Source organism: Dreissena polymorpha, chromosome 12 (assembly GCF_020536995.1).
Source record: "Dreissena polymorpha isolate Duluth1 chromosome 12, UMN_Dpol_1.0, whole genome shotgun sequence".
Classification (NCBI taxonomy): Eukaryota; Metazoa; Mollusca; class Bivalvia; order Myida; family Dreissenidae; genus Dreissena; species Dreissena polymorpha.
The window spans coordinates 10621573-10635388 of record NC_068366.1 but is presented as its reverse complement, the minus strand read 5'-3'; the positions used below and the strand labels follow the sequence as shown (position 1 = coordinate 10635388).

Here is a 13816-nt window from a genome sequence, read left to right as displayed (position 1 = left end):
TATAGGGAAATATATTTTATTTTCAAACCACAGAAAGGGACCAAATGTCCGCCCCAAAGTGGCCTTAACCTTTTTACACTAAGAAGCAACATGAAAATGGCTATATGCAAGCAGCATAAAACAAGAACAGCCTGTGAGTAACTCGCAGTCTGAGCAGGTTGTATGCTGTTGCTGCTCATCAGTATCTACAGATTGGAAATTAAGCCTTTAAAACTTGAATCTAGTAAGAAAGGTCTTTGACTTAATTAGATATTCTAAGGGACAAAAACCTGTCAAAAAGAGTATGAGAGTGGTAAAGGTTTAAAAGGCTTTAATTCCAATACTAAAATACCGATGAGCAGCAAAAAGCATAAAACCTGAACATTCTGCGAATTACTCGGAGTTACTTCTGAGTGGGTAAAGGGTTAACCCATTTATGCCTAGCGTTTAGAAAAAAGGCCTTGGCAAACAGCGTAGACCCAGATGAGACGCCACATGATGCGGCATTTCATCTGGGTCTACGCTGTTTGCTTAGAGGTATTTCTGTAAAAAATATTTTAAACATAGAAATAAATATACTAGACATCCCTAATTTTGGAAATAAATTGATCCAATTTAGAAGGATGGTAGAGTCCACTAGGCATAAATGGGTTAAACAATGACAGCTCCCATACCAGTTCCTTGGAGGCATGTTGGCCGTGTTTCTCCCCCTCCTCGTCGCTGGTGTCAGGTGAGGTGTCCAGGTGGGCGGTCAGGACCTGGCAGGTGCCCTTCCTGCGCTCATGGAGCAGCCACTCCAGGCTGTGGGTCTGAACCAGGTTCTACAACAACACAGCTATAATATAATCTACACATGAATTTCAACCTGTTGTCACTTACCTTTACTTTTAATATTTATATTTGTTTCATTCTGGGAAAACTGGGCTTAATGCATATGCTGACTGCCCAGGCTAATCTGGGATGACACTTTACGCACATGCATTAAGACCAGTTTTCCGAGATGACACCTTACGCACATGCATTAAGACCAGTTTTCCGAGATGACACCTTACGCACATGCATTAAGACCAGTTTCTGGGATGACACTTTACGCACATGCATTAAGACCAGTTTCTGGGATGACACTTTACGCACATGCATTAAGACCAGTTTCTGGGATGACACTTTACGCACATGCATTAAGACCAGTTTCTGGGATGACACTTTACGCACATGCATTAAGACCAGTTTCTGGGATGACACTTTACGCACATGCATTAAGACCAGTTTCTGGGATGACACTTTACGCACATGCATTAAGACCAGTTTCTGGGATGACACTTTACGCACATGCATTAAGACCAGTTTCTGGGATGACACTTTACGCACATGCATTAAGACCAGTTTCTGGGATGACACTTTACGCACATGCATTAAGACCAGTTTCTGAGATGACACCTTACGCACATGCATTAAGACCAGTTTCTGGGATGACACTTTACGCACATGCATTAAAACCAGTTTCTGGGATGACACTTTACACACATGCATTAAGACCAGTTTTCCGAGAATGAGGCTCATATTGGCTTGACTCTTACCGGTACTTGGATTTCAGCAAAATTTGTTTCACATTGTTTTATTTATTTAAGTCTGAAACCATTCTTTGCTCTAAGGTCTAAGAATTATTTTGTATTTATGTGCCAAGGAGTGGAAATCATCCTCCCTAAAACAAGAGTTCAGCAATTTCACAACAAATCACCCTAGTTTAGGTTTTATCTTGCAAAATAAAGAATGGCATTAACACTTAAGAAACAAGATTTCATAAGAAATAATTACACTACTCACTGTCACAGCTGTAGAAATATATCAAGTACAAATGTTTTAAAGTGATTTTATGAAGTATGAAATGTTACACAGAAATCTTTCTGAGATGATATGCATTCAAATCTCTTTGCTGTGAAGTTAAAAAAGGTTAATACCTGCATAACAGCATTGAAGAAGCAAGTGTTGCCCAGGTTACTCAGTCCCTGAAAATAAAAATTTTACCACTTAGATACGTAGTTTGTTACATGTTAGGCATTTGTAATCCCTTAGAAAGTTAGATTAAATGAAATACCTTTCTTACTAAATTCATGTTTTAAAGGCTTCATTTCAAACCCTAAGTTACCGATAAGCAGCAAACTGCATAAAACCTGAACAGACTGCAAGTTACTCGCAGGCAGTTCTGGTTTTATGCTGGTTGCAAAAGCCATTTTCACTTTTTATGGGATAAAGAGCCACTAAAGAAGTTGTGACACAAAATGAATGCCTGAATCAGAGTCAGTCACACAAGTTTGCAAACTGCAGGTTTTATTTATGATAGGTCTAAAAATATTTTTGCTTTGTTAAATAACAACACTGAAAATTTAAAATCTTTAATTGAAGCAGTCAAATGTGTAAATTGTCCCATATTTGAAATCCGGAAATTATGCCTTGGGTCTGGCAACGCAGGTCCTCAACTGGATAAAGAGCAATGGGCCCTTCCCCCCTCGAGCCCTCTCTAATTGTACTATGTTATAGTATTTCTAGTTGCAATTTCTGGTGAACACTATGTGAAATATTTTTAATCAGACCATCTGCATCACCACATGTGTATTCGTCATTATAGGCTTGTTTATAATTGACATAAATAGTAAATTAAATCGGCGAAAAATGCTGTATCCCAAAACGACAATCCAAAAAATGTACATGTTTTTTACATGAAATAAAATGTGCATATCGTTTGAATACCGAAAAATGAAAACCATTAACCTAGCAAATACGTAATCAATATATAATTTGGTTAAAATATTGCTTTACAATATGATATTGAACTGCTTAACTTAGCTAATCGATCACTAAGAATATTTCATGATGGTGGACATGTGCAACGTTTTGTTGACTTGTAAGAATTTCTGAAAGTAGCCACAATTTTCTGTAAGTTATCGTTCATGTCCGTGCCATCGGCTGGTCAAACAGAAATAAATAAATAAAATACCGTACAAAATCGGTACCGAGCGCAAAGATGATAAAGCTTTAACAAATATATTAATTTTGTTCTCAATTGATCGCGCTTTCAAAGAATTTTACCCCCCCCCCCCCACCTCCTAAAAAAATATCTACCTAATTGGATTTTCATTGATCTCAATATCGACCCTGGTCAGCTGAAATCTGGATTTCCAGAATAATCCGGAAAATTGACACCCCTGGCAGTGGAAAATATGACTCAGTATAAATATTATCTTTCTATCTAAAAAAATGCTGAATAATTGTTTAATGTATGTACAACGTACAATATTTATTTGAATAACCATAGTGTGAGTAATTTAAAAAGATTATTTGTAAGAGTGTAGATTGAATGTAATAACTTCTTTAGGAAATTAGGAAAATTGCATTCATTTGATTACATTCATTTAACTAAATAACAACCATCTCATCACACAGTAAGGTTTCACATCCTAAACAAATGTTTCTAAATCAAATTTGTACCGTAACAAATGAAACACTCTTTTGACTACAAAAGGGCCAATGGCCATTGGTTGCTCATCCATGATCCAACAGAACTTTATTGTTTTGAGCAATGTTTGAAATGTAACTGTAAATAAACCATTTTAGAAGTTGGCCGAGATATTATTAAAATTGAGCAATTGTCATGAAGACTACAAGTGTTCACAAGGTTTTACTAGAGCAATATTAGAAAAAAAAGTGCCCTGGCAGCTATATTTTTAAACAATCGGGAACAATTTTCTAACTTGGCAAAGATTTCATTAGAACAAATATTCTGATCAAGTTTTATGCAGATTTGATTAAAAATGTGACATCTACAATGTTAACGAAGTTTAACAAAAGCTATATAAGGAAAACAGCCCCACCCCCTGGTGGAAATGGTTTTGAACAAAACAGAGCCCTTTTCAAAATGAAGAGACTTCTTTTAACAAAAATAAACGAAAAAAGAAAATGTTGTACTAGATTAGCCTGTGCAGACTGCTAATCTGGAGTGACCCTTTTTGCAAATTCAGTACTGACCTTGACCTTGGAGCAGCCTCCACCCATGGGAGGTCGACCTGTGATGAGGGCCCGGGACTTGTTGGTGTCCAGCACACCACCGTTACCAGGCTGATTGTTGCTAGAGCCTGCGCGACCTGTGTTGAAATGTCAAACCCAAACTTACAAAAGCATATTTCAATAATAAGGGATTCTTTTCCTTTTTAGAAAATGGTCGTTTTGCACAAAGTTTAGAACCCTCCGCGACTAAAATTTTTACAATTAAAAGAAGTTTGCTACGGAAATTGTCACAATCTCAAAAGGATCATTTTTCACAAATTTAAGAACTTTGCGTCTCAAATTTTCAAAAATAAAAAATGTTTTTACTAAAGCTTCCACAATTTAAAAAGTTGGACTTATATTTTGTCCTCAAGTTTGAACAGTTCACGGTCATTTTTTCATAATTGTGAACAGTTCCCAACTCATTCATTTTGTCATAATTGTGAACAGTTCCCAACTCATTTTCCAACTTGTGAGGGGCCAAGGCTGCTTCATAGAGATGGGAAAAAAAACTTATCATATCAAATAAATTAATAAAATAAAGAAGGCAAAATTTTACTTGCAAGATGTCAGAAAATTACAAAACGCTTCGTCCCTGGGAAAATCTAAAAGTGTTCAAATCATGACCCGGAAATTACAGCTGGACAGACCCTAGGGTTCAAATGGTAACTGACTCACCCTGTGCTGATTCCCCAGTCAGGCTGGCCACCTGCTTCTGTAGGTACTCCAGACACTCGGCCACCTTCTTGCTCTTACTGGCAGGGATCTCACAGTCACAGTCATAACACCTGAAATAGTTCCTTTTTTAATTTTTTTAAAGACAGTATTTCCGTAGTTGTGAAGACATTGTCATCCAACAAAATGTATTTGGTAACACTTGTTTAACATTGTGTAAAAATAAGGGACGATTTTAAACTTTGACATTTATATATATACAATACAGGCAGCTACAATTGTTTGTTTTTTTTCATATCGCAAAGACATAATACCTGAAATCAAACATACTGTAAAATCCTATATATTTTTCAGCATAAAACTTCCCCTTGTTTTACATTACAGTGTTGTGGACATATAAATTTGTGGACTTATGATTTTGTAAAAGTAATGAAATCAACTGAAATTTCAAGAGTCCAAAATTGTTATAACACAAGAGATCACTCTATTGTAATCCGTGAAATATCACAGTGGCATAGTGTTAAAAAGCAAAGTCTTAACACCTGCGATATTCTGATCAAAGCACCTTGAATATCCTTATACATTTAATATCACAGACATACGCCTGAAATACACAGTACACAGCCACAACACTTAAAATCACAGAATTTCAAGTTCACTATTTTATGTGAATGTGTCACAATCATGAATCACTGTAACTAAATAACTGCCACTGAACAACTTATCTGACATTCAAGCAGTGAAAATTAGATCACCAACTAACAAATGATATCAGAGTTTGAGATGCATGATGAAACATGATAGTCTTATCTGATTTTTATCTGATTATTAAGCTGTATTGTTGAAATGAAGTCATGATAGATAAACATAGCTTTCTAATTACATACTGAGAACATGATCTAATTGATTAAACAACAGTACAAAATTATCAGTATTGTACTCATTAACCCTTGCCCGGCATAGGAAGCAAAGTGAAAATGGCTTTTTCAACCAGCATAAAACCAGAACAGTCTGCCTGTAACTCGCAGTATGTTCAGGTTTTATGCTGTTTGCTGCTCATCAGTAACTAAGGGTTGGAAATGAAGCCTTAAAAACTTGAATTTAGTAAGACGTATTTAATTAAATGGCACTTTTTAAGGGCACTACAAATGCATCAAAATACGTATGTGGTAAAGGGTTAAATGAGTTATTCTATGCTAACGTTCAACCACACTCTCAAACAGTTCCATACACTTTACTGGCTGCTCTTATGTGAAGAACTTGCGTTTTCATCTCATTGTTAATATGTGATTTATAATTCTGATTATATGTAATATTAATGAGAACGCTAGAAAGCTCATTTAAAGAATGATCCAAAAATGCTATTTTCTCATCCATATTAAGTTATGCAACTACTACCTCAAGGTTGTAAGTCAAAGGTACTAATTTGTGGTAATTTAATTAGCCATTATTACTTCAAAAGTGTTACATACTTTGACAGTGTACTTAATATCCCCAAGAAAACAAACTTTCTTAACCTTCTCAACACTCAATTATTTTATATCTAACAGTGGGCCCATTTTTCATATCAAATTTACTGCAATCAGAATCTTTGTTTCCAATAAAGACGCTTTGACTTCAAATGTTAGAGACAAGAATGCAAATTGATTCAAGTGTTATCTTTTTGCACCTCAAAACAACTGCCATGTGACTGCTGTTGACAACAGAACTATGGCTTTCAGGGTGAAATAAACAGACCCCTGTTCTTAGGTGTCCGCTAAATTAGGTTGGCCTGTACATACCAGACAAGCCAGTTGGAAGTGTTGATGACAATGTTATGCAGGGAGGAGCGTGGTGTCTCATGGTGCTTCAATGCGTGCTTCTCTGGACTCAGTCTGCCGCAACCCTGAAATGGAGGCACAGTAAAAGCTTCCAATACCTGACCCTTAGTAAATATTATATAGAAAACACTTTTATTCTCAATTTTGAAGCATTGATTAGCAAAACAAAAACAAACACTTGTTTCCAATTTCAGTCAAAATGCCATGATTTTTCTCACTCTGGCCACATTTCAAAAATAGTGAGAAAAAAAACATAAAGTGCATAGTGTCTTCCCAGCTTTGCCTTTTCAGTCTGCACTGATCAGGGACAACATCTTCCATCTATAATGGATTTTTGTTAAGAAGCAACTTCCTTTAAACGAAAATACCATAATGGAGGAAAGTGTTGTCCCTATTTAGCCTGCGCATACTTCACAGGCTATTATGGGACGACACTTTACACATGTGAATTAAGCCCCATTTTTGCCGTTTTCCAAGACCAAGGGTCATACAGTATCAACAAACACACAAACAAACAGAACATACCTGGTGTCCGCACTGCAGACACACCCATAGGGAGGCGTCGCCAGGCTCCGAGAAGTCCTCACTGGTGGCGCCCTCTAGACGGTCAATCAGTGACGTGGACTCTCCTTTCTTAGCACAGCTCTAATGTGAAATTTGTGTTTATGTAAGAACTCCTGCTAACATAAGCTTACTCAAAAGATATTTTCTTGAAAATTTCTGGGATCAATTTTAGGTACTGATACAGTGCATATGCATTACAGTTTCATGAGCTAAAACACATAGAAAATTCTGGTGAATAAAGTTTCTTAACTTACAGCACATTCTCCGAGAGTCTGCTTGGCAAGGCCCTTCTTCATGGCTCCAAAGTTGATTGCTTTGCTAACATGGGCACATCCTTTAGCTGAAAGAGTAGTTTAGTTACAGTTGGGGATTTGCCATTTTTACACTATTTCAGTCATATCATGGGGGTTAATTAACCAACACACACTTTTCCAGGGTTATCCGTACGAAATGAAAATATCTATGTTTGTAACTATCAAATTCTAACTTAAATCAGGGTTAGGGAGAGCTTGGCAGTTGAAAAAATGGTCATGACCAATGTCCACAAAAGTTATGCTGCACAAATGGTGATCAAACCTTCGATCCTCAAATGTATCCCAGCGCTCTACCAGCTCAGCAAAACAGATCTTCAACTAGAGAGTTTCATCTTTATTATAATAGATAATTTGTCTAGAACTTAAGTCAAGGATTGTGTTAATAATCCATCCAAGGCTTCCCTGGATGAAATTTTCTTTCGCAAAATTGTACTCCATTTGGCAAAGTTCTGCTTAATTTAATTATTCTATGGGTATGTATGATGGAAAAGTTGTAGCCAGCCCGAATAGAATTTTCTTTAACCAAATTGCCAATCTGTAGCAAACTGCAGAGTAAGCCCTGGCATACAAAGCTACCAAAAATTAACAGCCTTATTCATAAGGAGAAAGCCTTTGCCCTGTGTTGTTACCATTGACATCCTCCGAAGAGTCCGAGATCTCATTATCGCGGTGTTTCTGCAGCTTGTGCTTGTTTTTCTTGCCCATGCTGTAGGAGACTGTGATCTCACCCTCTAGCACTCTCATGGAACAGGCTCTTCATGCATCGGAAACCAATCCTGACATGTCAAATACAAATCCAGTGTGAATTGCCCATTGAATCCCTAATTTCAATCACTGATCATGGACTGGGAAGTCAGCCATAAGTACTTGCATCAATAGTTCTATACCCCACCTGCCAATATATTTACTATTTATATTATATACATAGGTGGGTGGGGTATGGCCTACAGAACTATCAATTGTCGCAAGTACCTTTGGCTGTCATGGATCCTAAACCTGAAAATTAATCAATTTGTGTTTGTAATATACTCAATCACGGTATTCTCACGGATCGGCTATTCTCCAAGCGTGCCGTTTATGCTTCCTGGCTTTTGTTAACAAACATGCGACCTACTTGATAAATCTGCAGAAAAAAAAATGCTGCAACTATCTATAGATTCTTGGTAATTTTATGTGAATTAATGATGGAGAACATAATTTGAAGTCTAAATCTACTAAAAATCACTTTGTTCTGCCCGCCAGCAGAAGCTGTTTCCAGGATGTGGTTAGGTTAAGATCCTGGAAACAGATGTTGAGTGTAAGGGGACAACCAGTTGTGCCCATCTTCCACCAGAAGCTGTTACCAAGTAACAAAGAACCCTGAACACCCCATACACTCCTAGAAACACAATTTTGTAATAATTCACTTTTACTTGAATTTATTTATTTACAAAGCATACAGTAACATTACATCCATAATATCCATTATTCAAATGAAGATATTCAATGTTCATATCATGTCAGGATTTTTTTTAGAAAAAGGGAAAGACGCTGGACGCTGGGTTAAAGGGGAAAATAGAGTGCGAAAGAGACATATTTAAGGAAAAAATTAAAACTGTTATAATCCATGTCTATAACTCATCTACAGAGGCATGTTTATAACCCATCAGATTGACTACTTTCACAATGTTTGATGTAGATTACCTCTGAATCCTCCTGGGTTTCAACAGTTTTTGACGATTTATTCTTTAAAAATGCGTCAGTGCGTTTAGTATTTTCTGAGTCCGAATTTTTTATTTTTTTCTTGTATGAACGCCAAATGTGAGACATTTTTTTCTGTTTTCACATTTACATCTTGCCTTTTTAACATAACCAGGATGAAAATTTGACTGGGTTTCCAGTACTTAATTGACGAAATACCCTACTCGGGCAACACCGGAATCCAGTCAAATAGTCATGTGATTATTACAGTTAGTTGCGCAGAAAAAATTTCCATGACAAAATTTATTTGCTATATTTAGAATCACTGGGGTTCCTAGTTTTGTGTGTTCGTCGGACAGAAGAGAGAGAGCGAGATCGTTGTACATGATACAAATTGGATAAGTGTCGACTGACCAAAAGGAAACAAAAATCTTTGAAGGGAAAATATTATGTTTTGAGGAAAAATGATATTCTTGGTGTAACCAAGCTAGAAAAATCCCCGACCATACTGGGGATCAAACCCGGGACCTCCCGGTTTCAAATCAGGCAGACACTCTACCGCGTCGCTATAAAAGCTAGCTCCTATAGCAAGGCAGTATAAGTTCTCCTTATACCGAACCCTGCTACATATACCCCATCCAATTGTGAAATTCTTCAAGGAATTTCCAAGTGCCATGACATATGTGGGACGTCTGACACACAAGTTGGGTTTTTTACGTTTGGCGCCAATGTAACCCAGCTAGAAAAATCCCCGACCATACTGGGGATCGAACCCGGGACCTCACGGTTTCAAATCAGGCAGACACTCTACCGCGTCGCTATAAAAGCTAGCTCCTATAGCAAGGCAGTTCAAGTTCTTCTTATACCGAACCCTGCTACATTGGGAGTCAGTGTTTTTTTTATTCAAAATCGGGTCCGGTAACCGGACCCATTCCCAATAGAAAAAAGTATATATTTTTCCCAAACGGGAGCTAAAAATTCCCAATGGAAGGTTTCAAAAAAAAAAAAAAATTTTTTTTTTTAGATCTCAATTTTTTGTTCATCTCCCATCCATATAAGATCACACTTAGTGAATATAATACTGGACACACTTGTATGCTCATTTTTTACGCATTTGTGAGCAAAACAACAACAATACTGTTTCCCCAATTTTAGTCAAAACGCCACACATTTTCCCAATCCAAAGGGACCCGGCCCCATTCCCAAAATGGTGAAAAAAAACACTGGGAGTGGAAATTGTATTTTAAGGGGAAAAAAATGGTTGGGGAAAACGACAACTATTTGCATCACTTTTTTAGGTAGAAAAAAACCTGCATGTATACTACTATACTATGTATCAGTGGGGAAAAAACATCCAATCCCTCCCAACACAGATATCAGTGGCAAGAAACGGTACATGTAGTGGCAGAAACGGTTGAAGTACAAAACATCCATCAATTGTTTTTGTTGAGACTACAGATCAAATTTATGTTATTTAGTTGTACTTCTACTTTGTACTTCCTACAGTCAATTGATGACTATTACAGGAAGGCCTATTATAGGCAGATATGGACACTGTCAAGTAAACTAGTAATGCTGAAATGCAGTAATGTAAAGTGTAACAGTCTAGTCAATCATTTGTCCAATATATAAACGTTGTGTGTAGACACAAATGATTATGTCAGGGGTGTCAATTGTCCCAAATTTGAAATCCGGAAAATTAAGCCGTAGGATAAAGGGTAGAGAGGGCCCAGCCCCCCACCCCCCCCCCCCCCCCGAGCCCTAGCTTATTGTTCTTTTTTTATAGTCTTTCTAGGTGCAATTTCTGATGAGTACAATGCGAAATATTATAAACCAAATCATCCGTAACACCACAGGTGTATTTGTCATTCTAAACAAATGATATTAAGAACTTCGAAATTAAATTAAAATCGACAAACCAGCGTATCCGAAAACGACTGTCCGAAAACATGTCGCGATACATCATTTCCAAATGAAATAAAACATGCATATTGTTTGACTGCAGAAAATGAAAACCAGTCACCAGTAACCTAGCAAATACGCAGTCAATATATAATTTGATGAACATATTGTTTTAAAATATGATATTGCAGTGCTTTACTTTGCCAGTTACTGCTCATGTCAGTGCAAGCCGCTTACCAATCAGAAATCAATAAATAAAATCGGTACCAAGCGCAAATGTCCGGAATGCCGACGATGCTATAACAATATTCGTTCTGAAATGATCCCGCACTAGTCAATATAAATTGCCGCCTAAGAGTCTTTTGATGATTTTTGCTTTGGCAGACTCTTGGCGTCAATAGTCCACTCTATCTTTTTAATAGCGAGAGTTCCGACACGAATTTCGGTCGCATCACTCCTAAATTTTAAAACACACATATTTGTGACTTTTATGAAAGAACGTTGCCTAGATAGTATATATTGAGCAAAATATATCGAAATTTACCTGTTAATAAACTATATTTCGAGTTTGTTTCATCCAATATCAATCCTTGTATAGTATTAGTAAAGATTATGTTATCTCCCTTGGTGGAGGTTAAATTCAACTATGTTTGTAACTGAGTTCGAACAAAAAAAGTGTGCAATATACACAAAACAGTAAGAAATGAAATTGGAAATAATAATCATAAGAAGAAAAAGAATAATTATAACTACTATAACTCAAAATATTAGAATCGACAGTAACGAAATACCCCAAAAGTAATAGGTACGAAATAGCTATGGTACGAAATAAGAACAACAACAACAATGCCAAAATGGTTGCCTTTGAGAAAATAATTGTTCAATGTCTATGATTTCGAATGAAATACAGGTAATTTTTGTGATCTTAGTTCATATTTGTCAAACAACCGGTAGATTTTAGATATATACACTTGTAAATACTGTAATTCACATAATAGTATTGTATTTATTTTTCGTTATGGTTTTTACAGACCGGAGTTTCAGCGTTCAGATTTATTCTGAACGCGAATTATTTCAGCTAGATCCCGCACTAAAAGAATTTTGTCCCTACCCCCACCCGCCTTAAACAAACTCATCGGATTTACATTCACCTCAAAATTAACCCTGGACGGCTCAAATCCGGATTTCCGGAATCATCCGGAAAATTGACACCCCTGTTATGTGTTTAGTATCACTGGAATACCATGTTGCACGCTATTTCACTCCATCTTGAAAACTGATGTTGACTTTGGGACCTCCTGTCAGTCCTGATTCAATCCATCTGGGATTTTTTATTTAAAAAAATTCAGAGAGAGCTAACAGTGTTTTTTTTTACATTACAATAACCGATCATTATACTGAAAGTCTGTCAAACTGTAACAATATATTCGAAACCTAGTTGCAATTCGTGAAACGGGGATCTTTAAATTGCTGTGTCAAAAAATGCGACATTGACATGATGTGGCAATAGTAAGTGATTTGTGTGTAACCGTTTATAATATCCGTATAAAAGTTCTTCGTGACTTTAGTTTAACAACAGAAACAGAAACCGTACCGAATATAAAATAATCTGCCTTTCGTTTCACAATCCAACATGCAAAATTACATGTATCCGGGTACTTCACTATTTGTCACACGATCGTATTTTACCGAAAAGTAAATCATAAAACGAAAAGAGAGAACTAACTAAAACAGCCCAAAGCAAAAACGGCAACTTTCAAAATCGACACAATTCGAAACTCATCTGATCTTTAGCTACAAACTGCGTGTTTGCTGTTATATGAACAAGTGTTACAGTCATACGTATTCGGAAATTGAAAAGTGTTTTTAAGTCACTAAAAATTAATCAAAAATTGCACACTGAGTTCCGAATAGCAACGTTTGATTGTCGAGCCAATATAAGTCATACTTCATTTGCTTTGAGAAATAATAACAGTCGAATACATAAAATGCAATCAAGTTGACTTTATATTTTATGGTATTAAATGTTATTTTGAGATGTATTGAAATGCTTAGTATGAGTTCATAGTTTAGTAACAGTTATGTGTTTTGTGAGTAATTCTTTGTTAATTCTGTGTTCAGGGTATGCCTTTCAACCGGTTTAATTAGATCATAATTTCGTTTGTCTTTCAACGGCGTTTACCCCTGCTGAAACCAATTTTGATGTCCTGTATTATTTTTTTATGTATTTTACTCTGTTGTATCAACGACTTACAACGACAATTGAATGGTCGAAAATTAACCTCAAATCCAAATAAATGTTTTCGCCACCGATATGGGAAGGGTCGGTAGTTTTCAAAAGGGAAGTAATAGTTAAAGCTAGTGCATGTACAGTAGGACACAATTATCTTATTAATCACTTTAAGCACTTTTTAAATACACTATGATAAAGAAAGTGCACCAAAACATTTAATACGGGAAATAATATTATTATTTCCGAAAACATTCGAGATAGTTTGGACAAAAACATGGCGAATTTATAAATGTGTCAAAATAATTGGTATTTAACAATTGGCGCAAAAAAAAAAAAAGTAATTTTAATATGCAACTGTCGATTTAATTGCTGTTTCAATTATCCATGTTGTCTTTATTTTAAAATATTTTAATTTTTTTTTTCAAGTTCAGAAACAAATGAACAACAACACACTTTCAAACACAATCTGTCAAACGCATCTCCTAAATCATTGGCCGTTAGCGTCTCTGGTATATAGTCTGCAAAGTTTGTGAGGACTCGCTCGAACTCGTTTTCTTGGAAGGGATTTTAGTCTTTGCCTCGTTGACTACAATGTTGATTTTTTCCCT

General features: G+C 36.3%; 1 protein-coding gene across 4 annotated transcripts in view; it reads right to left on the bottom strand.

Moving 5' to 3' along the window:
• LOC127852145 (ubiquitin carboxyl-terminal hydrolase 45-like) overlaps nucleotides 1-12656 on the bottom strand; it is a 44232-nt gene extending 31576 nt beyond the window's left edge. Inside the window, exons 1-9 of one of the 4 annotated variants that reach the window (XM_052385971.1) lie at nucleotides 12570-12656; nucleotides 8023-8169; nucleotides 7334-7419; nucleotides 7041-7160; nucleotides 6477-6580; nucleotides 4699-4808; nucleotides 4003-4118; nucleotides 1938-1985; nucleotides 654-800 (exon numbers count right to left, since the gene is read on the bottom strand). In XM_052385971.1, the coding sequence (XP_052241931.1) occupies nucleotides 654-800; nucleotides 1938-1985; nucleotides 4003-4118; nucleotides 4699-4808; nucleotides 6477-6580; nucleotides 7041-7160; nucleotides 7334-7419; nucleotides 8023-8137 (846 nt within the window). In that variant the 5' untranslated portion in view covers nucleotides 8138-8169; nucleotides 12570-12656. Of the gene's footprint in view, nucleotides 1-653; nucleotides 801-1937; nucleotides 1986-4002; nucleotides 4119-4698; nucleotides 4809-5009; nucleotides 5439-6476; nucleotides 6581-7040; nucleotides 7161-7333; nucleotides 7420-8022; nucleotides 8170-12569 lie in introns of those variants that run through there. The other 3 variants (XM_052385972.1, XM_052385973.1, XM_052385974.1) reach the window with 3 other exon arrangements.
• Nucleotides 12657-13816: the final 1160 nt, after the last annotated feature.